This window comes from Callithrix jacchus, chromosome 8 (genome assembly GCF_049354715.1).
Source record: "Callithrix jacchus isolate 240 chromosome 8, calJac240_pri, whole genome shotgun sequence".
Taxonomy (NCBI): domain Eukaryota; kingdom Metazoa; phylum Chordata; class Mammalia; order Primates; family Cebidae; genus Callithrix; species Callithrix jacchus.
In genome coordinates this window covers 4037667-4063243 of record NC_133509.1, presented here as the reverse complement: position 1 = coordinate 4063243, position 25577 = coordinate 4037667, and the positions used below count along the sequence as shown (strand labels likewise).

Sequence of the window (25577 nt, the reverse complement as noted above, 5' to 3'; positions counted from 1 at the left end):
GCGAGCTTAAAAAATATTGTTGGCCCTCCCTCTATGGATTCTGCATCCATGGAATCAACCAAACTTGAATGGAAAATACTCTGTAAAACAAAAATGATGGTTCTGTCTGTCCCCTCCTCTCCCCTCCCTTCCCCTCTCCTTTTTCCCTTTCCTTTTCCCTTCTTTTCTTTTCTTTTCTGACAGGGTCTCACTTGGTTGCCCAGGCTGGAGTGCAGTGGCACACTCACAGCTCATTGCAGCCTCAAACTCCTGGATTCAAGCAATCCTCCCACCTCAGGCTCCCAGGTAGCTGGGCTATAGGCATATGCCACTATACCTGGCTAATTTGTGTATTTTTGGTAGAGACAGGGTTTTGCCATGTTCCCCAGGCTGATGTCTTTTTTTTCTTGTCATTATTCCCTAAACAATATAGTAAAACAACTCTTTACATAACAACTACATTGTGTTAGGTATTATAAGGAATCTAAAGATGATTTCAAGTATATAGGAGGATGTGCATATTTTTAATGCAAATACTATGCCAAATTCTATCAGGGACTTGAGCATCCATGAATTTTGGTGTCACTGGTCCTGGAACCAATCCCCTGTGGATACCTAGGGACAACTGTATGCAGAATGGTTATTATAGGACAAGCAACGAAGAAAACAGGGCAAACTCATTACCTCTGAAAAGGTACAGGGAATCAGGGTACAGAGAAACATCAATCTCTTGAGCCTACAGAGAAAAGCATCTCCTCGTATCTGGGCCAAATCCTAATGTTTGAGAGAGAAAAAAAGACAGACAGAGACCCAGACGCCAACATTTAAGTATTTTTAAATCTTTTTTTTTTTTTGAGACGGAGTTTCACTCTTGTTACCCAGGCTGGAGTGCAATGGCACAATCTTGGCTCACCGCAACCTCCACCTCCTGGGTTCAGGCAATTCTCCTGCCTCAGCCTCCCGAGTAGCTGGGATTACAGGCACGCACCACCATGCCCAGCTAATTTTTGTATTTTTAGTAGAGACGGGGTTTCACCATGTTGACCAGGATGGTCTCGATCTCTTGACCTCATGCTCCACCCGCCTCGGCCTCCCAAAGTGCTGGGATTAAAGGCTTGAGCCACCACACCCAGCCAGTATTTTAAAATCTTAAACTAACAGACTGTTAAATATAATGTCCTCTTCTGCTTTGACAAATAGACCCTTATGATGGCAAAATGTTTAAATATGTAAAGCTATACTTTTTAACTTGACTAAAAAAAAAAACTATCAAGACTGCTTAATTTAATTATGACTGTGTGTGTCCTATTGTTCTGCTGGTGTGCCAGCAATGTTTGCGTAAGTAACAAAGATATACATAACTCATAAATTACACACTTACTCAATAAAATGCAATTTTTGCATTTATTTCATCAAATCACTATATTGTTATAGGTTTTTACATAATTTTGTAATATGGTAATAATTTCAGGGAAAATGAATTATATATAAAATATGCAAATATGAAAATATTTTCATCAGTGATGTGGATTAAAAATAGAATTATTACATTATTTCCCTGATAGTTTTAAAAGTTTTTCTAAAATATTTTAATTTTTTAATCAAAATTAAGAGGCAAAATAGAAATTAAAATTCATGAGTGCCAAATTTAAATACAATTACTGAAATATGTTTTGTATTCAGTTTTTCTTTAATGTAAGGACTTCTTCTAAAACATTTCTTAAGAATAATACTATTAGCAATTCTAGAATTTAATGTGTACCTAGTTGCCAATGTAAAAGGTCAAATTCACACCTACATATATACAAACGTAAGAGTATTTTATTGTTTAATATTGCAAAATATTCCTCAGTCCCTACTACTGAGACCATGTTAATTTGGGACTACCCCAGAAACCATCAACTAGAACACAAAGAGAAGCAAGGAAATCCAGACACTCAGCATGGCACCCCTGGGAAATAATTCTCACTTTGGAAGAGTCGGGTGCTTTCAGGCTATCTGAGAGGAAGGATATGACAAGTTCATTAACATGCTTTTCTCTCAGCGCCGTACTCACACTGCTCACATGGTGATGCCCCACACTCTAATGATCTTCCCAGTATTCCCTGCGAAGGATGCTGGCTTTCTTTTTCTGAACACAAGGCCAGAGATGAGGAAGAGCACTTCCTCGGGACCTGATCAGTGTTAGTTCTGACAGCGGTTGTTTAGGGTTAGAGATGATGCACACGTCTGAACAGCCTGTATCAGATCGCAAGTGACAGGGGGTCCCATGTATTCCTTATTAAATTTGCTTTCTGTGTATTTATAACCGCAGTGCCCTCTCTAGCATGAGTATTAGGGCGGTCACACTTCCTACTCAGGTACTGCTTATACCTTCCCGGTCCAGTCCCTCTTTAAAAATAATTTTTCAAGTGAATACTAGCTCTCACCCACCTTTCCCTAAAAATGACTATTACTTTATAATCAGATAAATAAGCCAGAATTTGAATAATTGATTATATTACATAAATTCATTTTAGATCTGAGTTATCTAGATTCCAAATATCACTGACCATAGAATATTAAATTATTGAAATTATGTCTGGAGATATCTTGAAATCTGTGAAATCAAGTGAGTTCTGGAGTGATCCTAAAGTATACTAAATTAAAGATTTTGTTTAGTTTGTGATGATTTTCTCTCTGAGTTTGTTTTGAGAAACATAAGTTAGAAAAACTCCATGATCTGGCGACCATCTAGATTTCTACATTTTTATACTGAAAATGTCTTCAGATGTGTATTTTTTTTTTTCAATTTTGGATTTCAGATTCCTCTACAAGGGCATGTTTCTCTGGACAACAAATTGTCTTTCCTATGTTGGCAGGTCCATAAAAGTCCTTAAGAACAGTATAGTACCTTAGAAGTGTTAAAATGGAAAAATCAGCTATTTAAGTTATAGAACAGAGTCTCTCCTTTCTTCAGAGCAGAGAAGTTTCAGTCATTCCAACTGGCAGGCAGATGTTGCCCTAGTGCTGCCTCCATATTCATTAGCCCATAACGAATCTATTAATTGAATATGTAAGTTTGGCTAATTAGATGTAAGACATTACTTCAGATTTAAAGGGTAATAATAAAAAATTTAAACGGCAACACCAGATCAAGCATTTAAGAGTTGATAAATGTGAACTGGAAAGTGCACAATTCCAATATAAATTAGCTAATTGCCTCTGTTAATTTAGGTGAAATACATTAGCAGAAAGGTCAATCCATTTGAGGCTGGATGTGTTTTTCAAATACTAAATTAAAAATAGCAAATCAAAGAGCACTACAGAGTGGGAAGGCACAGAATCCGTTTGCCCAGTCCAGAGCTTTAGAGAGGATTCAAGCAACCCCAGATGGTTAACCTTCTAGGCTTTAAACAGTGGTTCTCAAATCAGGCTGTGCCTTAATAGACGCCAGAAAGTTTTGTTTAAAATATCAATGCCTTGGGCCCCACCTTAAACCAACGGAAGTCTCTGGAGGTAGGAACAGACAACCATATTTTGTAAAGCTCCGTAAATTACAATCGGAACCTGGTTTGAAAACCACTGTCTATTCCGCGAGTGTCAGACCCCCTGACTAAACAGGAGTAGGTGGCAACATCTCTGTACAGGAGGTGTGTACGCACTAGAAACATGACAGTGTCATATGTAATGCTCTTTTCTGAAGTGGAAGCAATCAGCTGCCCTCGTTTTCGCCTCTGTTATCTCTTCAGTTCTAGCCAGAAGAAAAAAAATCTGTTCAGAACCAGCTCTTCTGGCTAGGTCTGTACCAAAGGGTATTTTATACTTGAGATCATATGACTTGAAATTGGGAAGTGGAAGGTCATCTCAACTCCAAGTATTTCCTTTTGGAAATTCCAACTTTACAAATTGCTAATTTGCTAGATAACATCAATTATCTTTACACTAAAAAACATCAGAGAAGTTCTTTGCTGGGCTTTGCTCTGGAAAATGCTTTCTTGATCTTTTGTGTCATATGTTTCCTGTAGCAGATTATAAATGCCCATTTGAGGTCCCTCCAAAAATATTTGTGCGTGGGTCGTGCTGGGTTGTGCGTGGGCTGTGCGTGGGCCATGCTGGGTCATGTGTGGGTCGTGCGTGGGTTGTGCTGGGTTGTGTGTGGGTTGTGCTGGGTCGTGTGTGGGTTGTGCTGGGTTTTGTGTGTGGGTTGTGCTGGGTCGTGTGTGGGTTGTGCTGGGTCCTGTGTGGGCTGTGCGTGGGTTGTGCGTGGGTCATGCGTGGGCTGTGCGTGGGTTGTGCTGGGTCGTGTGTGGGTTGTGCGTGGGTTGTGCTGGGTCGTGTGTGGGTTGTGCGTGGGTTGTGCTGGGTCGTGTGTGGGTTGTGCGTGGGTTGTGCTGGGTCGTGTGTGGGCTGTGCGTGGGTTGTGCGTGGGCTGTGCTGGGTCGTGTGTGGGTTGTGCATGGGTTGCATGTGGCTTGTGAATGAGCTGTCCCCACCTAGACAGCCTCTTTCACTCTCATTTTGCATTGGATATTCTGACTTCCTTCCTGTCTCATATGACCCGTGAACGTTTCGCAGGTTTGCTTACTGTCATTCCAGCCTCACTGTGAACTTGAGGGTAGGGATGTGCCACACATTTCCTTTGTGTTCTTCATGGACTCTGTCAATGCTTGGCACGTAGTAGATGCTCAATGAATATTTGTTCAATTGAACTTAGTTGATTGCTAGAGGAAGCAAAAAAAATCCAGGGTTAGGACCTGCAGTCCGAAAGACACAGATGCTCTGAAAGTGGGATTATACATGCCTGAAGCAAGACGTCTCCTGGCCTTCGGGTTCTAGATGTCCAAGCTGGTTACCTGCCCCAGCCCTAAATGCCTCCCAGTTTTGCCCTTTGCTTTTCGCACAGCAAACTGTTTGAGACAAAAGAGGCTGGCACGCCTCCTCTGTTGTCAGGACATCTAAAATGTTCCTCATTATCTTTTCAGCTGCCCATTTCAGCATGTGAAAAGAGAGGGACACTTGGACTTATTTTCTAGTGACTATAAATGCAGATTCCTGCCCCCAGTAGTGCCAAAGTTCATGTGAGAATTCCTTATGCCCAAAGACCCTGTGAGTTGAGTGTCTGTAAAAGCGCAGATGGACTTGGGGAGGAAGCTTAGGAATGGGAGGGGGCCGGGCGCGGTGGCTCAAGTCTGTAATCCCAGCACTTTGGGAGGCCAAGGCGGGTGGATCGCGAGGTCAAGAGATCGAGACCATCCTGGTCAACATGGTGAAACCCCGTCTCTACTAAAGATACAAAAAATTAGCTGGGCATGGTGGTGCGTGCCTGTAATCCCAGCTACTCAGGAGGCTGAGGGAAGAGAATTGCCTGTTCCCAGGAGGCGGAGGTTGCGGTGAGCTGAGATTGCACCATTGCACTCCAGCCTGGGTAACAAGAGCGAAACTCCGTCTCAAAAAAAAAAAAAGGAATGGGAGGGTCCAGTGATAAGTATTAGGCTGGTGGAAAAGTCATCATGGCTTTTGCCGTTACTTTTAAATGGCAAAAATCGCGATGACTTTTGCATCAACCTAATAGTAACAGGAGTTGTTTGTAGAAATGAGGGATTTTAGAAGGAAAAGGGAAAAGGAAAGCTAAGAAATGTGAAAGAAAGAAGAAAAGCAGACAACTTACTTGCATGCCAAGTGCTTATCTGGGTGAGAAGAGAAATAAATTCTGTAATCCGTCTATTAATAATTCTTCCTCATGAACATGATAAAAACAGTAGCCTCCAATCTGAGACACACTAATGTGACCTCCTCGGTGACAGAGTGCTTGGAACACGACCTGAGTGTGGACCACAGTGTTCTCAGTATCGCACTTTCTATGGTAAATTTGGCTAAGAAACCTTTTGTTCTTTTCTTGTAAGTCAAAAGAAAGTCCTCCTAAAAGAACGAAAATCTAAAATTTGTCTGACTCTAGGAGATTTTTTTAATCCTGACAAATTCAAATTTAAATGATAACCTTTCAATGATTTCTCACCACTATCAGATAAAAACACATGGAATCCAAGCCACTGTCGTTTGGACAATGCTCACTTGCACATACACACCATCGGCTGCAGGGGGAGCCAATGCCTTTTCCCTCAGGCCCTTCAGAAAAGGTTGTGTAGCTGCAATTGTCATTTCTTCCTGTGTCTGTTCAGCGTGATTATTGATGAAGTACTGAACTTATCCTGGTACCCAAAGCTTCTAGAACATACGTGAAATGCAACTGGGCTTTACAACAAAGGCAAATCTAGTTCCCATTTTTAAAATGGTCTCCTGGGGTCCCCGAAAAGTGGAGGATATGTTTTAAAGGAAAAGAATTGTGTTTTGTATCAAAACATAGTTTTTTGAGTCCTAACCAATAAGGACTCTACTCTGTGCAACGCCAAACACCTCTTGTCATAGAATATATTGACCGGAGGCCACATCAAGAAATGAGGAACTTAATATCGAGGGAATTTTTATGGTTCATAAACGCCACAGTCTCAGCCTCTTTTCTTCTGGATGTTAGAAGGAAAAGGATAATTAAATGAGAGTTTAGATCTCACATAAAAAGTTAATATTCAAGTTAAATAAAAATATAAGTGGCTTTATTTTATAGAAGTTTTCATAATGGGTCCCAAATACTTCATTAAGCATTTCTGGATAAAAATATGTATAGCTCTTTATAAGCTTTTGTTAATAAATTAAATACCATTTTTCTATAAATATACCTTGCATTAAGCTTTCCTGTTAGAGTTTTCAGGAAACATTTCATATAAAGTGGCCAGGCATATCCCATATGAGATGAATGAGATCATTAGGAAACACTTATATCTGAAATAAGCACTGAGATCATTCTGCACACAACCTAAGGGCCCTAATTTTTTAAATATTTCAAACAATGTGCCTCTTTCAAATCATTAGACATAGAGACATTTAAGGAACTGATTCAATTAGCCCAGAAGAGGGAAATGCTATAATGTGTGATTTATTTTTCAAGATAAATTAAAATGCAAGTATATCAGTTAGGGAAGGTGGGCTGTCATGGGGTTAGTAATGGGAACAGGAAAGCAGTTAAGCAGGACCACCTGAGGCTGAAGTAGCCCCTACACAGAGAAGCTTGACGTCCAAGCAGAACAGTCAGTTCTTGTCAAAATCAAAAGTGTATCTTCTTTGAGAGAGATCTTTGAGCTGCATTTCGTTCCCTTCATTGATTTCTAAAGTATGGTTCTCAACAAATACTTTCCTCTCCTTAACTGCAACTAACAAGAAGGCCAAATTGTTACGGCTTCATACCTTAAAACCAAACTTCACATAAAGCTGATGCCTTAAAATTACAACTTTGCATTCTATTATTTAGGTGAGGAAATATGAGGCAAGAATTTATTTTCTTCCTCTGCAACTCCAGGATATTGGCTCCACCAGGCCTAATAAATTGTTTTCATAAGGAAATAAACAGAGCGCGCTCCAGCTTAGGTTCCCTTTTGCAAGGGCTTTCAAACAAGATGTGTCCTAAACAATAAATAATTAGAGATGGGGGAGAGTGGAAGGAGAAACACTGTAAGGGTGGGAAAAATCAGTTTCTTAACCAAATTGGGAAGAAAAGACTGCAATTCAGATTGTCAGAAATCTAAAGGTAGTTGACTATCTTATTTTTAGAGGCCCATTCTCACTCTGTCACCCAGGCTGGAGGGCAGTGGTGTGATCACGGCTCACTATAACCTCAAACTCTTGCTTCCAGCGCTCCTTCTCTGTCAGCCTCCTGAATTGCTAGGGATATGGGAATGCACCACCATGCCTGGCTTTTTCTTTTTTTTTGGTAGAGACAGGGTCTTGCTATGTTGTCCAGACTGGTCTTGGACTTTTAGCCTCAAGCAATCTTCCCACCTAGGGCTGATTACAGGTGCAAGCCACAGCATCTGGACAAAGACTGTTCTTAACTGTTGTGAAATCTATGGAGGAAATGGGAAAATACTAAAACAAGATGACAAAAGAAAGAGAAGGGGAAATAATGTCAGAAGAGATGTTAAGGCAGCCTTGAAAGAAATACCCATGTAAATCTTACAAGCTGAAACCAAGAAGATGAACTCTGAAGAAGCATTTGTAAGTCATATTTCTTTTCCGCTAAATCTTGTTCCCACATTGATTTAAAAGGCTTAAACTATGGCCAGGCATGGTGGCTCACACCTGTAATCCCAGGACTTTGGGAGGCCGAGGCGGGTGGATCACTTGAGGTCAGGAGTTGGAGACCAGCCTGGCCAACATGGTGAAACCCTGCCTGTACTAAAAATACAAAAATTAGCTGGGTGTGGTGGTGTGTGCCTGTAATCCCAGCTACTCAGGAGGCTGAGGCAGGAGAATCGCTTGAACCTGGGAGTCATGCCATTGCACTTCAGCCTGGGGAACAGAGTGAGACTCTGCCTAAAAAAAAAAGCTTGAACAAAGTATGGCTGAGCTGAAGATAGAACAAATTTATTTATTTTTCCAAGGATGATCTATATGAAGAAGAAAACCTTAGAAATACATGGACAGAAAAGCTCAGAGGAAAAGCGAAACTAAGCTTAAGATCAAGAAGAGAAAATGTTCCTTAATCAGAGAGTGAAAGAAGTTGTCAGAAGTGCTGTCTTTTGCTCAAATTAACCAACAAAAATTATTATAAAATAGTTATGTGTTCCACACTCTTTGAGGAACTGAGGAAGCACGAGAGAAACAAGACAGTCCCTGTGCTGATCATCTGACTGGCCACTTGGAAAATAAGTATCACACAAAAGGAGCCATAAAGGGACAGTTCAAACCAGCTGTCATCTGTTACTGCACTAGACCTTTTGGAGATGTTTACGAGAAGAAACAAAGACGTCCTCCCTTTCCTGCCTGAAGGAGATGAAAATCTATTTGCCCTACTTCACTGTGTGGCAATGCTAGTAACTGCATCATTCTTGGATACCGACTGTGCCTTTCTCCGAGACAGATTTCTGAGCCTGGTGATGGAACTGGAGGTAGCGAGCAAGAGGTGGGTCAAGGGTAAACCGCCACATCTTACACTTTAAGAATATAAACCCCTGGTTTCCAGTTTGTGATAGTTTTTCCTGACAATAGTTATTTATCTGGTCAATCTATGCAGGTTTGCTTTTTCTTTTCCTTGGAATCTTTTGATGGCTTCTCTGTATCTCAAGCATTAAGATCCTTATGACCTGTACTTAACTGCCCTGACAGCTGCTCCTCCAACCACATTTGATGTCCCCAAAAGCATAGTCTCACGTCTCTATACTTTTTCTTTTCTCTTTTTGAGATGGAGTTTCACTTTTGTTACTCAAGCTGGAGTGCAATGGCGCAGTATCAGCTCACTGCAACCTCCGCCCCCCGGGTTCAAGAGATTCTCCTGCTTCAGCCTCCTGAGTAGCTGGGATTACAGGCACCCATCATCACACTCAACTAATTTTTGTATTTAGTAGATGGGGTTTCACCATGTTGGTTGGGCTGGTCTCGAACTCCTGACCTCAAGTGATCCACCTGCCCTGGCCTCCCAAGGTGCTGGGCTTACAGGAGTGAGGCCCCAAGCCCAGCCTCTATACCTTTGCTATAGTGTTCTTTTTGCTCTTGTTGAAGGCTCCCTTCTCCCTTAAGCTCCAGCCAAAGGTCAGCTTTCCCAGGCAGTAGGAGCGCCCAGGTCGTGTTGTTAAGGCTCCTCTTCATGTTTCCCACACAGCCTCTCATAGTGATGCGTCTTCCACAGGTATCATTGTTCCCCTTTTCTGAACGTCCCCCTCCTCCTCAGTGAACTCTAAGATTTTACTTTATCTCTCAGTTGTATCTCTAAGCTTCTAAGGCTTTGATAGAAGTATATCTTATGAGCATATACTGTCATTGTCATAAGTTTTGGCCATAGAAATTCCCTGTGAGTAGAGATGTCTCAACTCCCCAAACTCGGGTCTGCAGTTTCCCCCGTGAAAACGACTCACTTAGGTCACTGTGGGTCCTGAGATGCTGGAGCTTATTTCTATGGCCTAATGCTGAAATGAAGTCTTCTTGCCTGTTTCCACGATCGCTTAGCGTCTGGGCGCTGAGCGTTAGACAGTTTTAGTTACTCAGCGTATCTAAGGAAGGATGTTTTCTGGCGGATGTTTGAGGTTTTCTTAACACCCGAAGAAACGGGATTCAGGCGGCTGTGAAAATGGCATTTAAGACGAGCATCCGGCGGGGCGGTGGCTGGCGCCCGTAATCCCAGCACTTCGGGAGGCTGAGGTGGGTCACCTGAGCCCCGGTAGTTCAAGTTGACAGTGAGCTGGGATGACGTCATTGCCCCCCGGCCTGAGTTCAAACACAAAAGGGTGAGAATCACCAAAGTCTGTTAAAACACAACCACAACGACATGTGGATCAGAGTCGCCTGGCGGTGTAGCCGAAGCGTCTCTCCATGGACCCCTATCGAGCTTGCGTTGGGAAGGCGGAGTGAGGCAGGGAAGGGCCTTCCACTCCACGTCCTTTCCGTGCGGCCCTGTTGAACCCACGGGGTCTCTGCTCACTGGTTCGCAGCTGCGGGCTGGCCCGCAGGTGACAGGGCGGCGTGTCCGACTTCGGACACGTTTCCGTGACGGGGTTAGGGAGCTGGACGCTCAACCGCAAAGGGACGGCCAAGCGAGGAGCCTGAGGTCGGGCGGGACCGTGGCTGCTGCGAGTGTGTGACGAGCGAGAGAAAAACCAAGTAGCGTTTCCTTGAGGGGGATGAGGAGAGGAGGGGAAAGGGCCGGAAGCGGGGACCCCAAGAGGACGAGGGGAGCCCACGAAGCTCGCAGCTCCCCGGAGGAGCCGGAACCCAGGCCCACATCCTGCCGCCGGCCACAGCGCGGTCCCGGCCGGCAGAGGGCAGCAGCGGGCGAGAGACGCCGGGCGGGAGATGCCGGGCCAGGGCCGCCCCGCGCCGAGGCGCTCGCGGGGATCCTCACTCCGCGCGCAGGGCGAGGGACTCGCACCCGCCGCCGCCTCTCCTCTCCCTTCCGGTCACCGCGCGCCTCGGCCCGGCTGAGGGGAGTCGGGGAGGCGGGGGAGAGAGGGCGCCGCTGCCCGGAGGAGGAGAACGGAGGGCGCCCCCCGAGTCCCCGGAAGAGAAGAGGGACGGGGTTCGGGGGGCCCTGGGGCGGGGATGGGAGGGGACGTGGGCGACCCGGGAGCCGTTCTCCGCAGCCCGGATTTTGCCGGCAGCTTTCCGCCCCGAGGCAGCCCCTGCCCGCTCCGCTTCCGGGGGCCACGACCCCCGCCGGCGCTGCCTCAGGGACCGGGAGGCCCGGGGGCCGCGGCGCAGGTTCACGCGGCAGCCGTCGAGGACCGTGGAAGCGGCGTGGGCGTCGGCTGGTCCCCGCGGCCGGGGGTGGTGGGCGGGGCGGGACGCCGGGCGGACTTGACCGTGGGCGCCGCTGTCCGGGCCGCGTGGCGCGGGCTTTATGTAAATGGGGGCTGCGCCGGGCGTCCTAGGTAGGACGGACCAGCCCCCGCGCCCGGGCCCTCACGTCCAATAAGAAGCGCCCCAGCTTGACACCTGCCTATATACAGGCGAGCGCGCCCCCGGGCCGCGGACCGCGCGCACAGCCCGCACCGCACCGCCCCGCGCCACGCCGCCCCGCGCCGAGGGCGAGCGACACCCGGCCGGCCAGCATGACTTCCAGCAAGATAGAGATGCCCGGGGAGGTGAAGGCCGACGCGGCCGCGCTCATGGCGTCCCTGCACCTCCTGCCGTCGCCCACGCCCAACCTCGAAATCAAGTACACCAAGGTACGCGGCTGCCGAGCGCCCGTCGTCGGCGGAGCCTTTCTCGAAGCTTCTGTGCTCTTCCCTGTGTCTCCGGCGAGTGAGGGTGGCGTGACGGGGGCCGGGGCCGGGGGCCGGGGGTCGGGGGCCGGGTTCGCCGGGGCCACCTTGTCACCCTTGCGCAGCACAGGGACGCGCTGCCCGTTTTTCGGACCGGGCCGTTGGAAGCCCCGCCGCAGCCTCGGGACGCCCTGGGGACTTGCCCTAAGCAGAAGCGCGGCGCCGAGGGGCCGCCGTCAACGGCTCCTGCCCGGGACCTGCGCCACCTCCCCGGCCCCGACTTCCTCGGGGAAGGCGTCGGACCCGCTTCGTGTTCTCGGACGGAGGCCGGGGCTCCCCGCCAGGTTGGCCACGCAGCTGGGCCGTCGCTGCTTCGTCCTCGGGCTTCGGGGGCCGCTCGGCTGCTGGTCCCAATCGGGTCCTCCGCAGCCCGGAGGGTGCCGAGGGGGGCTTTCCCGTAGGAAATTGTCACGACATGAGCGCGACAAATTTCACGGAAACCTGACTGATGAGTGCGGTAGATCCAACGTCAGCGTTTCATGTGAATTTTGCAGGCAGTGGCAGTTTCCCTGGGAAAGTTTAAAAGTTTTGAAATTTGTTAGCATGTTCGATTTTGAACCGAAGAACTTAAATTTTTTTTTTTTTTTTTATAACGAACTTTGTTGTTGTTGTGGTTGCCTCGCGTGAAGGAAGAATATGCGTCCGCTACCTAAAGATAAATTGAATTTACTTGCCACAAATTCGGCATGGAAAAAAATGATCGCTTACAAACACGGGGGGAATTGCCATGTTACCACATTTTCAGGGAGGTGGGGACAGAGAGATGGGATTCAAAACCACATTTCTTGGAGTTCATTTTGTAGTTGTCTGGGTTGATTTTCTGTTCCTTTCGGTGCATTTCTACACCAGACTTCTCTCAGTTAACTCGGACGTATAGACGCGCACACAATATGGTTAACGGCTAATAAAGATATATCCCATCATGCTTTTTACAAGATACATCTTGTAGAGAAGTAAATTGTTTACTTCTGGCTTCATGGTTGAAAGAGATGTGCAAGAAACAACATCAGAATAGTGAGATTTCACTCGCATTGAGTTGGAGATTACAAATCCGGGCGATTTGTGTTTTGAATGTCGATTTAGATAGATTTAATGTACCTGCTAGCTTTTTTAGATGGTGTGACAAATTTTTCAAAGCCGTTTTAATGAGAGGTCGTTAATGGTTATAGCCTTTTAGGCATTGTTTGCATAACAATAGTGCCAATGTGTGGCACTTCTCTGGGATTAGGAACGAGCCGGGAAAGCATGCAGCTTAAAAGTTTTGTTTTATGAGGGTCTCTAACCTCTTCAGGCTCTTTTTAAAGGTCTTAAAACGGAAGGTCTACACATGAGAAAAGACCTAACCCTGATATTTGGGAAGGTTTGATGTTAGTCTTATTTTTGATGGGATTAGCCTAACAACCTCCGAAAGAACTTTTAGGTATGCAAAAGGTGCATTTTTCAGAATTTAATAATTTGGAAGCTCTTCCAGTTTCTATTCCCTAAATACCCCCTTTCTCTTTTCTCTCTTGTTCTCCCTCAGTAGGAAAGACAACTGATTTATAGCTAATTGGAGCCTTTAATGTGGAGTCTTTTTAGCTCAAGGAAGACTTTTATCCAGTATCCACTTTCCCACTTACTACAAAGAAAAACAATCAGAAATGAAATAATGGATTGTAACTTGATTCTTTAATTTGTGGGGAGGAGGTACCTTATTTTTGTCTTGACAAACAACCCTCATAAACACTGAGTAACACTAATCTAAAGGCGAGCTCTTTCCACAAAAACTTGTAAAATCAGGTATCTGTGAACATTCCCAGCAGTTTTCCTCCTCAGCCCTTTAGTGAGACTTCTAAATTTTCTAAGACAAGCATGGTGGACAAGCAGTATTTTTTTTTTTTTAACGTGAAGAGCAGAAGCTGCTTTTTTGGTAGCCCAGGGTAATAATTTTTACCTAAAGGAAAAATAAGATTAATAGAGAGTTTTTAAAAAATTAATGTGACCAGAAGTGAGGGAAATTATATTAGCAATTTCAAATAGAAGAATGAGCAAGATAGAATGGACAGTTAGTCCTTTAGAATGTTGGTACCATATTCATTAGAAACATTTATAAAAGTGTTATTCTTTAGGGCTTGTTAAATATCACATTTGAAACAAGGCAATATTTGCATCAGAAAATGATACCAGAAGACAAGAATGTATTACTGTTCTTCGTCTTGCCAAACATACATTTTTAGTGAAGGATACAACTTTTTGCAGATTTTTCGGTGTTATGTTGGGGCCCACATAAAGTCACTACTTACAAATACATGACTAGACTATGAGAATTTCAAGTAATGTGTGCTTAGAGGACTTTGTACTTGTGATCTTGTATTTTTCTGTATTTTTGTTCCAACTTCTTCCTCCTCCTAAAAGTATTTTACATTTTTTAATAAAGGGAATTGTGGAGATGATCAGAATTAAAAGTCACTGGCTTTGCCTGCCAGAGGTCCAGTCTTCTGGTTCAGCCCCTAAGGATGTTGAAAGGGCTAACCTCGTGGTTTTGTATGGATTTTTAGGCAGTTACTTTTAAAAAAAAATAAGCTTACCACTTTGAAATTCCGGTATCCATATTAGACCAATGATCAGTGGCAATACCATTTTCGGAACGTGTCTATTTCTATTTCCCGAATATACCAAGCTGGACCCCAAGTTTAAAAGCGATCCCTTATTAGGGAATGTGCTTTTTGAAACAGTGTTAGTCAAGAAGGAGTGGAAAGTGACAGGAAGTATTGAGGAGACCAATTTGGAACAATGAGAATGTGCTCTCCTTTGCCTGTTTGCTAAGAAGAGTGCGTTCTGATTGCCTTGAAAATGTGTTCATGAATTAAGAATTTTCTGAGTTACTATTGATTAATGTGGCTTTTATAATTTTGTGTAGCTGGTATTACAGGAATACACACATTATAAAATCAAGGCTCAGCACTTTACTGACGGCCCGTTACTGCAGGAGATATTTCTTAACAGATTTCCAGGTCTCTGGAAACTTGCCCTCTGCATTCTGCTTCCACCTTCTTTATTGGCTCTATCTTGTCTTCTGGCTCTACCAGTCTGTCCTTTCCTCCCTGCCCTCTCCTCCCCCCACAACCCTTCCGCATCCCCACAGATCATTCTGTTGTCTTTCTGTGTGTCATTTTCAGTGAGAGTTTATGCCCGTAACTAACAGTAACACCAGAGTTTTCTTTCTGCATCTGATATTATGGGGAGATCAAACAGGGAAGAAGGGGGTATTTATCAGATGCTGACCTGCTAACACAAAAAAGGCAAAAAGTCACCTTAAAACTCAGAGCTAATGTGCATTGTGAGTCTATTGTTCATCCTTTTATTTATTCATTTAAATTGCTGTTTTCTCGAGTTGATTTCAGTTCAATTCAAAAGGCACTTGAGTGGCCATGTTCCTAATAAGGGTGCTTTTCACTGTGTTAGACTGGAAACATCTCCCTTCCAGGAGATTAGGGTCTTATTAGAAGGATTGTGTGCCCCAAATTGGTTGTTAGTGCAGTAGCAGTTCAGTGATGAGTGTAGTAATGATGATGATGATTCTTATAATGCCTCTTACATTCTTATAAGGCCGAATGGTTTGCCTGTCACTTTCATATCTATCTTGTTTGATCCTTGCAAAACCTTCTGAAGGAGAGAGAGTAGAAAGAAATAGAAACAATTCATAAGGAAGACATTGGTCTGGACTTCTAAAAAGCTGATAGTTTTCCTCACCATACACTTTTCCTAATGGTCTGTGGCACATACTTTGTTTTTTTGTCATGTGTGCGTGTGTGTTGCTTCTCTTGAAACCATGGAGGGAATATGAACTACTCTACCCCTCTTAAGGAGCTACTTTTTTGACTTTTGGTTCCAGAACTTTAAATGACTACTTTTGATTTGTCTGTGAGACTTTTTTTGATCTGGGGCAAGATTCTTGCCTATGCCAGGAATACTTTCTTAAAAGATAGGTGTAGATCTAGATCCTTCCAAATCTTTACTCGAGATTGTCTGTTTGATCATAAATTGTCAAAGTTCATGTTAATACAGGAATTCAGGTTTTTAAGAATATTTTTTCATAGCTATACAGCTTTTTGACGTTTGTGTCATCTGCATTTAACACGGGGAAGCTGAACAACTTCATTGCGGAACTTGAATTAGATCATTGTCCTGAGGTCCTGCCCTGATTCCTTCCACTACAAGGCCTTATATTACCATCTGGTGAGGCACATGGTAATGTGTTATCATTTGCTGAGGCACTCCTCATTCTTTATTTCTCTAAAATGGTGAATGATAGTTTTTCTATTTCAGAACAGGGGTTCTCTGAAGAGCCTGTTTTGTGAGGTCTGACTTTCTCATAGCCAGGCTTAGGAAAGGCAAGTCATACATAGTTCTCTGTTGTGTCAGTGAAGCAAGGTGATCAATCCGTGACCAAATCAGTAAGTACCCCAAGTCGCAACAGAGAGCTTTCAGTTCTGAGTCTTCCTTAATTGGATAATTAAATACAAATACTCATTGGTATTTTTGTCTTCTTAGTTGTCTTAGTGACAGTTTCAAGGGTCAGCAAACTGGACTGTCTGCCTGGCTTTATGAATAAAGTTTTATCATGACACAACTGTCCTCATTCAGTTACATACTGTGTATGGCTGCTGTCTGACTATAAGGGCAGAGTAGATCAACAGAGAACATGTAACCCATATTTTAGAAAAAAACTTGTATGCCTTTCCTTGATTTGGAGAAAGAGAAGAGTCTGAGTTAAAAAGGCGTTTGATCAAATCCTGGTCAGAAAGGCACTTATTACCTATGTGAGCAGTTAACATTTATTTAACACATGGTGCCTCGTATGGTGCCAGGTCCTAGGGATGCAACAGCAAAAAAAAAAAAAAAAAAAAAAAAAAAAAAAAATGTATGGCATCTTTCTTTCCTCAAGGAGTTTCTGCACTGAGTTTCAATTTCTGCATCTGTCGCCGTTGAGATAATAGTGTCTACTTTATGGGGTTAAAAGGACTAAATGAAAAATGTGTGAAAGTAAATGGCATGTAATGACAGTGAACCAATACGAACTCTGTAGTTCTGCAAAGTGATGAATATATATATTTAAAATACTTAGAGATCCAAAGTAATGGAAGGCAATTTTGAGGAAGATCAGAACTATATAATCAGCTGGCCAGGTGCAGTGGCTCACACCTGTAATCCTAGCACTCTGGGAGTCTGAAGTGGGTGGATCACCTGAGGTCAGGAGTTTGATACCGACCTAGCCAATCATGGTGAATCCCTGTCTCTACGAAAGATGTGTGGTTGGCAGCGTGTCATGGTTTACACGCGTGACCCCATTTACTTAGGAGGCTGAAGCAACAGACTTACTCGTACCTGGGAGGAGGTTTCAGTGAGCCCAGACCACACCATTGCAGTCCAGCCTGGGCAACGATGCAACTCCATCTCAAAAAAAGAATTATATTATCAACAAAGTTCTATTAGGCCATGTGTTATTCTTGTAATTATTTTTTTACATTTGTTATTTTGATTACCGGTGAGAGTTTGATGTTCTAGGTAGCTATGGAATCCTCCTCATGTATTTATACTGCATTTTTACCAGATGAGATTCCTGGGAGGTTTTTCCACCAAGGTCTTGTCTTGTCTTTGCAAAAAAAGTTACTAAAGCAAGATCTCAGGCAGTATTTTAATGATAAAACTAGATATCTTCAAAAAAATTAGATATCTTGACATTTGTGCCAAAACTTAGCTGAGCCTAAACTCCAGGTTGCAAATAGACATTTCTGGTATTTTAAATAGCTTGGATAAAGATACTGGCAAGATACTGGTACATAAATGGGGGAAGTATGCAGCATACAAGGACATTCTCAGAAGGTAGTGAGAACCTTTTGGCAGTGAGAATGTATCTTGGTTTATGTGATTTAAAAGCAAAGAAGCTTTTACTAGTCCTGACTGTCCAAGATAACACATGGAATTTTGAGAGCATTTCACAGGAACAGTCACCTTCCAGAAAGCAAAAGCAGCAGGCAGTGGCTATTTTGAAAGCCCTCCTAACATTTCCTTAATTTCTTTATTGGCTGTGACAGGTTATTTCAGAGACATACATTTCCCCGCAAACACCACATCTGATTCACGTGGAGGTGACTGCTGTCATGTCACTGGGGTTAATTTTTAATTGCCTTTCCAGCGGTATCTTTGAGATCTGTTTCATTTAACTTTTAAATATATGAGAGTATCCACACTGGAAATTATGTATCTCAGGTATTTCTCTATGTCTGCCTTTAAGATTGGGCTGTGTTTGAATTGTTCTCCTTCAGAATTTTAGAGCAGGTTTATTTACACCAAGTCTCTGCTGGATCTCATGATTGAAAACACTTTCAGGCTTTGAAAATTCCAGTTGGAATAATAATTGGGTGATTTCACTACCTAGACTTCTGCTGGGTTCTCAACAACACTTCCCTGGGGCTAACATGGGGATTAATTGACCTCCGTAGAATGTGGTTAAAAATTAGTATGTCTGTGTGTGAACATTCCAATTTTTCTTATAGAAGGAAGCCTTTCTTTTACTCCAGTTCAGCTCTGTTACCTCCAGAAGTAGTTGTCTGCTCTATTTCCTTTCCTCATCACTGTCTGGCCTTTGGAGAGCCGAAGTAGTGTTTCTTTATCACTACAGCTCTGAAAAGAGAAACTTTTGTTCAGGTGAAGCTGGAAACACCTGTCTCTTATCTGGAAGAATGTAGGATATCATGAATCTGAAAACCCTTTCCAATCTTGATTACAAAGATAGAAAAACACTTTCAAAATAATTAAAAAGTTGTATTGTAATATATTTTATCTTACATTATTTTCATCCATCTGTTATTGGACTTCCAATTTCAAGTCCAGTGACTCATGGGTTTTTTGGTGAACATCATTTCCAGGGATTTTTTCAAGATTAAACAATCAGAAAGTGTTATAGGTTGTGTGACTCTTCCCACAAGAAGAATGGAATTGCCTCCAAGTAAATGAACCTGGCAAAATATTGTGGGTTTAGGAAACCCACTAATTATTTAGCAATCCCACAAAATGTGCAACAATAACCTATTTCCCCTTTCCCCCATCTCTCACTCCTAACACTCATACACCAGATCTCCAGGCTGAGATGTGTGCGATAGTGGCACATTTTCACGTGGGAAGGAGGAGGGGAGGGCTTTGCCTGGGAAGATGAAATTATGAAATGCCTGTACAAATGTATGAAGAACAACTTAGTCTTATTTCCCTAGGTATGAAAATTGGACTTCTCACAGAATCCTTTTTGAGAGAAGATAAAAAATCAGTGTGAGACTGTTTGGTTAAATTTCCCAACAAAACAAACTGGTGAATTCTGCCTCTTCTATGTTTCAGTGTTTGATAATATAATTGTCTTACTTAATTTTATTATTAAAAATTTAATTTTTTATTATCTGAGGGTCATTTTTATTTTTGGCTATAACCAGAGCTACTATTTTGCTTCCCTGAATTTATTTATTTGTTTATTTAACATTTAATAAGGCCATTTTTGTACAAAGCATAGTTACTGTCTGGCAGAGAAAGATGTATAGGTGTGGTCCCTGCTCTGAAGAGGTGATGGGCGGTTCCTGTTTGGGTGGGGAGTGGGGCCATGCACACAGTAACTATCGTTCATGACAGAAGATGCTAAATGCTTGAGATGAATGAGGATTCAAAACACGAAGAGATGCTTCCAGCTCAGCAGGGGAACATCACACTGTTAGGCATACTTGACAGAAAATGAATTGCTTTAATCATAGAGAAAAGTAAAGCAGCAATATAACCAATGTGTGTACCTCTACCTAGATTTGTTAGTCCTCAATGTTTTGCAATATTTGTCTCTAATTTTAAAAATATCTATGTACTATATATATATATACACACACATTTCTGCACTTTCCTTACCTTGACTTGCTGAGCGTATTTTCAATGTTCATCCATGCTGTTGGATATACTTGTAATTAATTCGTTGTAATTGTTGCAGAGTATTCCATTCTTTGAATATATCCTAATTTTTAATTCATTCCACTATTGACATTTAAGATAGGTTCAGCATTTTGTTATTGCAAAAATGCTACATTGAGCATTCCTGAACACGTCTCCTTATACACCTGGTGAGAAATCATCTAGGATGTATACTTACAAGTGCTATTGCTGGCTCATGGAGTATGTATCTACAACTTAATTAGGGATTGCCAGCTTTCTGTTCAACATGGTTATGCTAGTTTCCACCACCGGTATATTCCTGCTATGTACGCCTCCGTCATATTCCACCAGCAGCGTGTCAGAGTTCACGTTAGTCTATACTGTCACCTATACATGGGATTCTTATACTTACTAAATTCTGACAACCTGGTAAGTGTGAAATGGCATCTCACTGCTACTTTAGTTTGCGTTTTCTTGATTTCTTGTGAGACTGGGCGTTGTCTAATGTTGGCCATTTGGCTTTCCTCCTCTGGCTAATTTATCGTTAGCTCATTTTCCTATGTTGTATACTTACTGCTTTGTTACCAGTTTTTATAAATGTATTTGGGATGATAATTTTCGTCAGTTACTTACTGTGCAAACATTTTCTTCCCTCTTGTAACTTTTTCTCCCTCTTGTTTGTTTCTGGAGTAATTGTCAAACAGTTTTAAATGCAAATGAGGAAGGATTTTTCCTTTAGAATCTCGTTTCAGAAATCCATTGTTATTACAGATTTTTCAAGTTATTTTTGTAGTCTTCTGAAAGTTTGTTATTTTTGCTTCTTGCATTTCTGTCTTTACCTCCTAGAACTGGCAATTGCTTATGCATAGGGTTAATAATAAATATTAAAGACAAATGATGTAGCATTGGAAAGTCGAGCAATATTGATATTTAAGTAATTTTTAAAAATCATATTCCCTGAAGTCTTCGAATCAGATCAGGAGATCTAGAATGTGTGGTCTTCTCTATAATGGGTAAATATGAAAAACTGGTTCTATTTTGATGGATTGTTTTAGTTTCCTTAAACTAAGAACAGTAGTGTATTCCATAAACCTACCTCTAACTGGCCATTGTATAAAACGCTGGGATAACGTGATTATTATAACTTATTCATGTCAGGATTTAATTTCCCTATCATTCTTATGTTATCTTAAGCAGAGTATGTGCTCAAATGTTAGCTGTGGTTGTCCTTTTGCTAATATGCATTCTCTCTCTCTCTCTCTCTCTCTCTCTCTCTCTCTCTCTCTCTCTGGCGCACACACACACACACCCCACTCAATTTTGAGGTGTCAAGGTAAATTGATGAATTCTTTGTACTGCTTATAGATTTGTAGAAAACGTGGGTAGATTGCAAATAATTTGAAAACGAATTTCTAAAAGAAAGACATTTTTATAGAATAACTGCACTATTCAAGAATACTATACTTCATCGTCTTAGCGAAGAGAATTTAAGTTATTCCTTAGCACCAGGTCTGAAATTAACATATTAAAGTTAGTTTTTTCAGGCTCAATAGCAGTAGTAGGTGGCAATTCCAGGACTCAGTATCCTTCCTTCCCTACTGTAATGATAATGACAAGCGTAAGAACCGGAGCAAAGACAGTACAGTTTGGACTGTCAGCATAGAGCCTCGCTGAGTGTTTTACAGGAAACCCCAAGCCTAGTTCTTCAACCACACATTCCATCATTTTATTCAGATCCCAAATCTAACTCCACTTAGTATTTTCTGTAGGTGTCATAAGCAACAATTTCAACCAGACAAAAGTAGGAGGTATGCATCTAAAAAAAAGGAGGAGAGGATTGTTAGAATTTGCCACCGTGGGTACAGCTACCCTGGAACGTGTGAGTATTTAGGCTGTGATAAAAAACTGGGTGTTTTGATTCTCACTGGTTGGGCAGTCACACTCTGCCCTTGATAATACCTGTTTGTTCTGTTTTGTTTTCATTCAGAAAGTGTTTTCCTTTTTTATGACTGTTACGATTCACTTGAGAGTAAGGATATGTGAGGCTACTGAGGATAATGTATTTTACATTCTTTCCAATGGTTTCTGCGCCCCAGTAAGTAGGCCATCATTTTGTGTAAATGGGCTACAACTGCTGTGAGAGAGATGCTGGCCAGAAAGAGTTGGGTGGATACGTTCCATGTTGTTAGTTATGAGCAACCACGTCACTAAGGCTTAGTTCCTATCAGGTTTCTCTGTTACCTGTAATTTCATTGGAGGGGGCAGAATAGAGGAATTCATGCAGTACTCAAACTTTGAGTTTGAGCAACAGAAAGGGGTGGTGTTTGGGGTGCACAGTTAGTGTTTCACTGGAAATGATTCAAAAATCCTATGTAAAGAAACTGCTGAAAGTTTGTCTCCTTTAAGCCACATCTTGCAGTCTGCAGGTTTAGCTGACTTCACTGTTAGAGAGACCAGATCTCTTCTTTACTTTCCAAGCTTAAGGCTTTTCTCTCCTTTTTCATTCCTCCCTTTTGTGCTTCTCTTCTGCTTCCCTAGGTGTTTCTTTCAGGACAGCCCGTTGATGACTCTTATTTCTCTGTTAGACTCATTTACCTGTTTTCATAAAATGGTTAGTTACGCCTGGCAATCTTTGTAGTTGGCTCGCCTTGCTGTTGGCCTAAATGGTCCTCTGGGAGACCAGAAGCAATGAACCTGGAATAACCACGTTTGACTTCTGTGAGCCCTCTTGAGGATTCAGTAATTACTTAATGGATTGAATTGGCGACATAATACTATTCCAGATAACAGCCTGGGTTGCATTAAATTAACCTTCACAAATGGGTATTTATTGGTGTACTCTTAAAAGACTACACGTGTTGGCTGTAATTGCTCTTCCATGTTTCTCCACGCTGATAGGTATTTGTACTGAGTGAAAAATTTCTGAGATTAAAGCCTGGGTGGTAGTTGTATCCATTTAGTGATGTGTGTCATTGTGTTCAGCACATTGAGCATAAATCCTGTCTTGTAAACAGCAGGGAGACTAATGAGGTTTGCCCACATTCTGGTATCATTACCAGGAATTCCAACAGAGAAAAACAGAAGGCTTAGAAAAGAAGTACACAAAATAGTGAGTTTTGGAACTCTAGATGGTCTGAATTAAGGAGGAAGATAATTGCTCAGCATTTAATACAGGCATGTATGCACAAATAAGAGTACGTAAAGTACACTTAGCCAAAAAACCAAACATTTTGCTTTTATGAACACTTGCAAAGTCACTAACTTACTTCTACAGAGGCGAGGGCCGTCCGAGTGTCTGTAACTGAGTGCTGTGAAGGGGACAGCTGTTCACAGAGTGCAGCTGTTAAAGTGATAGCACGCTTTCTGCTTTCTTGGAACACCTCATAATTTCAGTAAACTAGAATTCTACACCAATTTTAGTTTTACAGTTTTTGGGGTATTTCTGCTGCCATTTTCAGTGACAGGCACAGATGACTTTAGAACACAAAACTGTCTTGCGAGAAGCTTTTTAAAGGTGGTGTTTACGTTTATTTCAAACTTATTTTTATCATTACTGTTAAGTAATGTGTATTTTGTAATGTCATGCCAGCAATCCAATGATTTAATGCCTTAGACTAGTTTTTTTCTTGGACTTAAGTCTTTATGAGAGCTGATACCATGGCTGACTTGACACAGATCGTTGTGTTTTTGTGAATGTGTAAATGAATACATACTAGACAATAACTTGATTTCATTTGCAGAATTATTACTAGTTAAAAGGCCAGGACTAGAAAGTGAATTCCAAGGTAAAGTGTTTTGAAGCAGCTATTTCTTTTATATACTTCCTTTACAGACAGTATACACACACACAATTTAAAATGGAAAACCCTTCTTCATTCCTACGCTTTTAACCCTTCCTTTGAAACAGAAACCATTCAGAGTACCTTGCAGAGCAGTGTACAAGGCAGTGGACAGGGCATTAGAAGAGCCGGGTTCTGGCCTCAGCTCTGCCACTTAGGTATGTTCATTTAACAGTTTCTTGTATAGGTAGGCATTGAATAATTATTTATTGAATTAGTGAATGAACCAAATTACTTGATTATATATTATCTGTTCTATAATGGGACCCGGAGATATGAAAATGCTTTGTGACACTGGGTATGCCACTTAAATTTCCTGGTAACAGGAGGCGGAGGTTGCAGTGGACTAAGATGGCACCACTGCACTCCAGCCTGGGCAACAGAGCGACACTCCCTCTCAAAAAAGGCAAATTTCCTGGTAACAGTTTTATTACTTATAAAATGAGAGGGCAGAATAGGATGCTTATTAATTAATCCATTTACTTTTTGAAAGTGTTGGATTACAAGAGTTATGAGATTCCTTTACCTCACCCTGACTAATTAGAACTCTTGACTTTCCTGGGCCCAGACCCTGGGATTACAAACACCCTGAACTGCCTGCATATTTAGATGTAGTCATTTTAGGGCCAAAGACTTGTACCCAAAACAATTTTGTCAAAAATATTATCTCAACAGTGTACTCCTAGTTACCGAAGAGTGGTCCACAGAAATCCCTGTTAATGATTCTCATTATATAAATGAATGCTTAGCAGTGTCATAAAGATCCAGCAGAAATCAAAATGTTTTATGTTTGCTAAAGACTTACCATACTAGAAATTGGAGCCATGACTCTCAAGAGACTTCCTTGAGTCTTGGTGAAAATTGATTTTAATACTTTGTAATAGTAGCAGGCAGAAAAGATTTGTGGTCATTTCTCCTCCAGATGATTTCAGCAGCTTTTCTGCCAGGCTAAGCTCGTGAAAACCATGGAGGGTGAGGAAGCATGGTGGCAAGGGAACTCACTTGTCAGAGCTTACGGCTTTTCACTTGAGTCTAATAGAGACTTAGCACTTTGCAGGTCAGTGCCACTGCTATTTGTCTCTGACCTAAGAGATCTGGAGTTCTTCACATCAAAACCACATCTTGCTGAGCAGAGATCAAACGTAGGAAGGTAAGGATTCTGCCAGTGATTTATCATGCCAGGGAGAGTGATCAGACCATATGGGGCCACTACAAATGAAGTTGACATTCCGGCAGTTTCTCATATAGGCCTCTCATGTAGTTATGCCTAGTTGTTGTTGTAGAGGAATTCCGGGTCAAGTGGCAGCTTTCAGTGGTATTTCTTAGCAGGACCGACCTCCAACGTGAGTTTATTTCGAAATGAAGTCATAGCAAGAGTTTTCTAATATTATATTTAAATGGCAAATAGGGATTCCTTGACCAAGTATTTGATGGCGAATTTGAGCTTTTCATTTGTCTCCTTTCCTTTTTTCTTTTCTGGGAAGTTGCCTATCTAAAAAAATAAATAAAAAGAGAAAATTATGTTTATTTAAGATCTACAAAAATTTCTCAAAATATTAGATGTGACTTTCAAATGAGCTCTATAAATTATGCACAATTAGCTTATTAGTTTATCATAGTTTATTAAGTCAGGGGCCTTTAGGAGTGAACTACTGCAACTAAAACTAGAATCCGATTCCTGGGGTAAGAGGAAGCATTGCATGTAAGGAATAACTTAATCCTTAAAATACAAAATAGGTCTAGTTATGTTGAGATTATTTACTGAGATCTGAGCCAAGTGCAAACCTTTTTATTTGATAGAAAAAAATTCAATAATCTTTCTGTCAACAGACACGTAAAAATGACTGTGCTGCATGAAAGTGAGCGCTCTTTTTGTTTCCTGCCACAAGCAAAGGGTTAGTCTCTCGTGGAGAAATCGCTCAGTTAGTAGTTCCAAGGCCTCTTCAGCCTTAGTACTCACTGGGTGTCT

The 25577-nt window shown here is 42.1% G+C and overlaps 2 protein-coding genes across 3 annotated transcripts in view; one reads left to right on the top strand and one right to left on the bottom strand.

Moving 5' to 3' along the window:
- LOC128928912 (uncharacterized) overlaps window positions 1-11614 on the bottom strand; it is a 75623-nt gene extending 64009 nt beyond the window's left edge. The window contains exons 1-3 of the mRNA XM_054240627.2: window positions 11513-11614; window positions 9537-11428; window positions 4547-4682 (exon numbers count right to left, since the gene is read on the bottom strand). Coding sequence (XP_054096602.2) covers window positions 10577-11428; window positions 11513-11614 — 954 coding nt within the window. The 3' untranslated portion in view covers window positions 4547-4682; window positions 9537-10576. The remainder of the gene's footprint in view (window positions 1-4546; window positions 4683-9536; window positions 11429-11512) is intronic.
- The window catches only part of ALDH1A2 (aldehyde dehydrogenase 1 family member A2), a 130821-nt gene continuing 116775 nt past the window's right edge, over window positions 11532-25577 (top strand). For both annotated transcript variants that reach the window (XM_035258703.3, XM_009004960.5), the window contains exon 1: window positions 11532-11729. In XM_035258703.3, coding sequence (XP_035114594.1) covers window positions 11613-11729 — 117 coding nt within the window. In that variant the 5' untranslated portion in view covers window positions 11532-11612. The remainder of the gene's footprint in view (window positions 11730-25577) is intronic.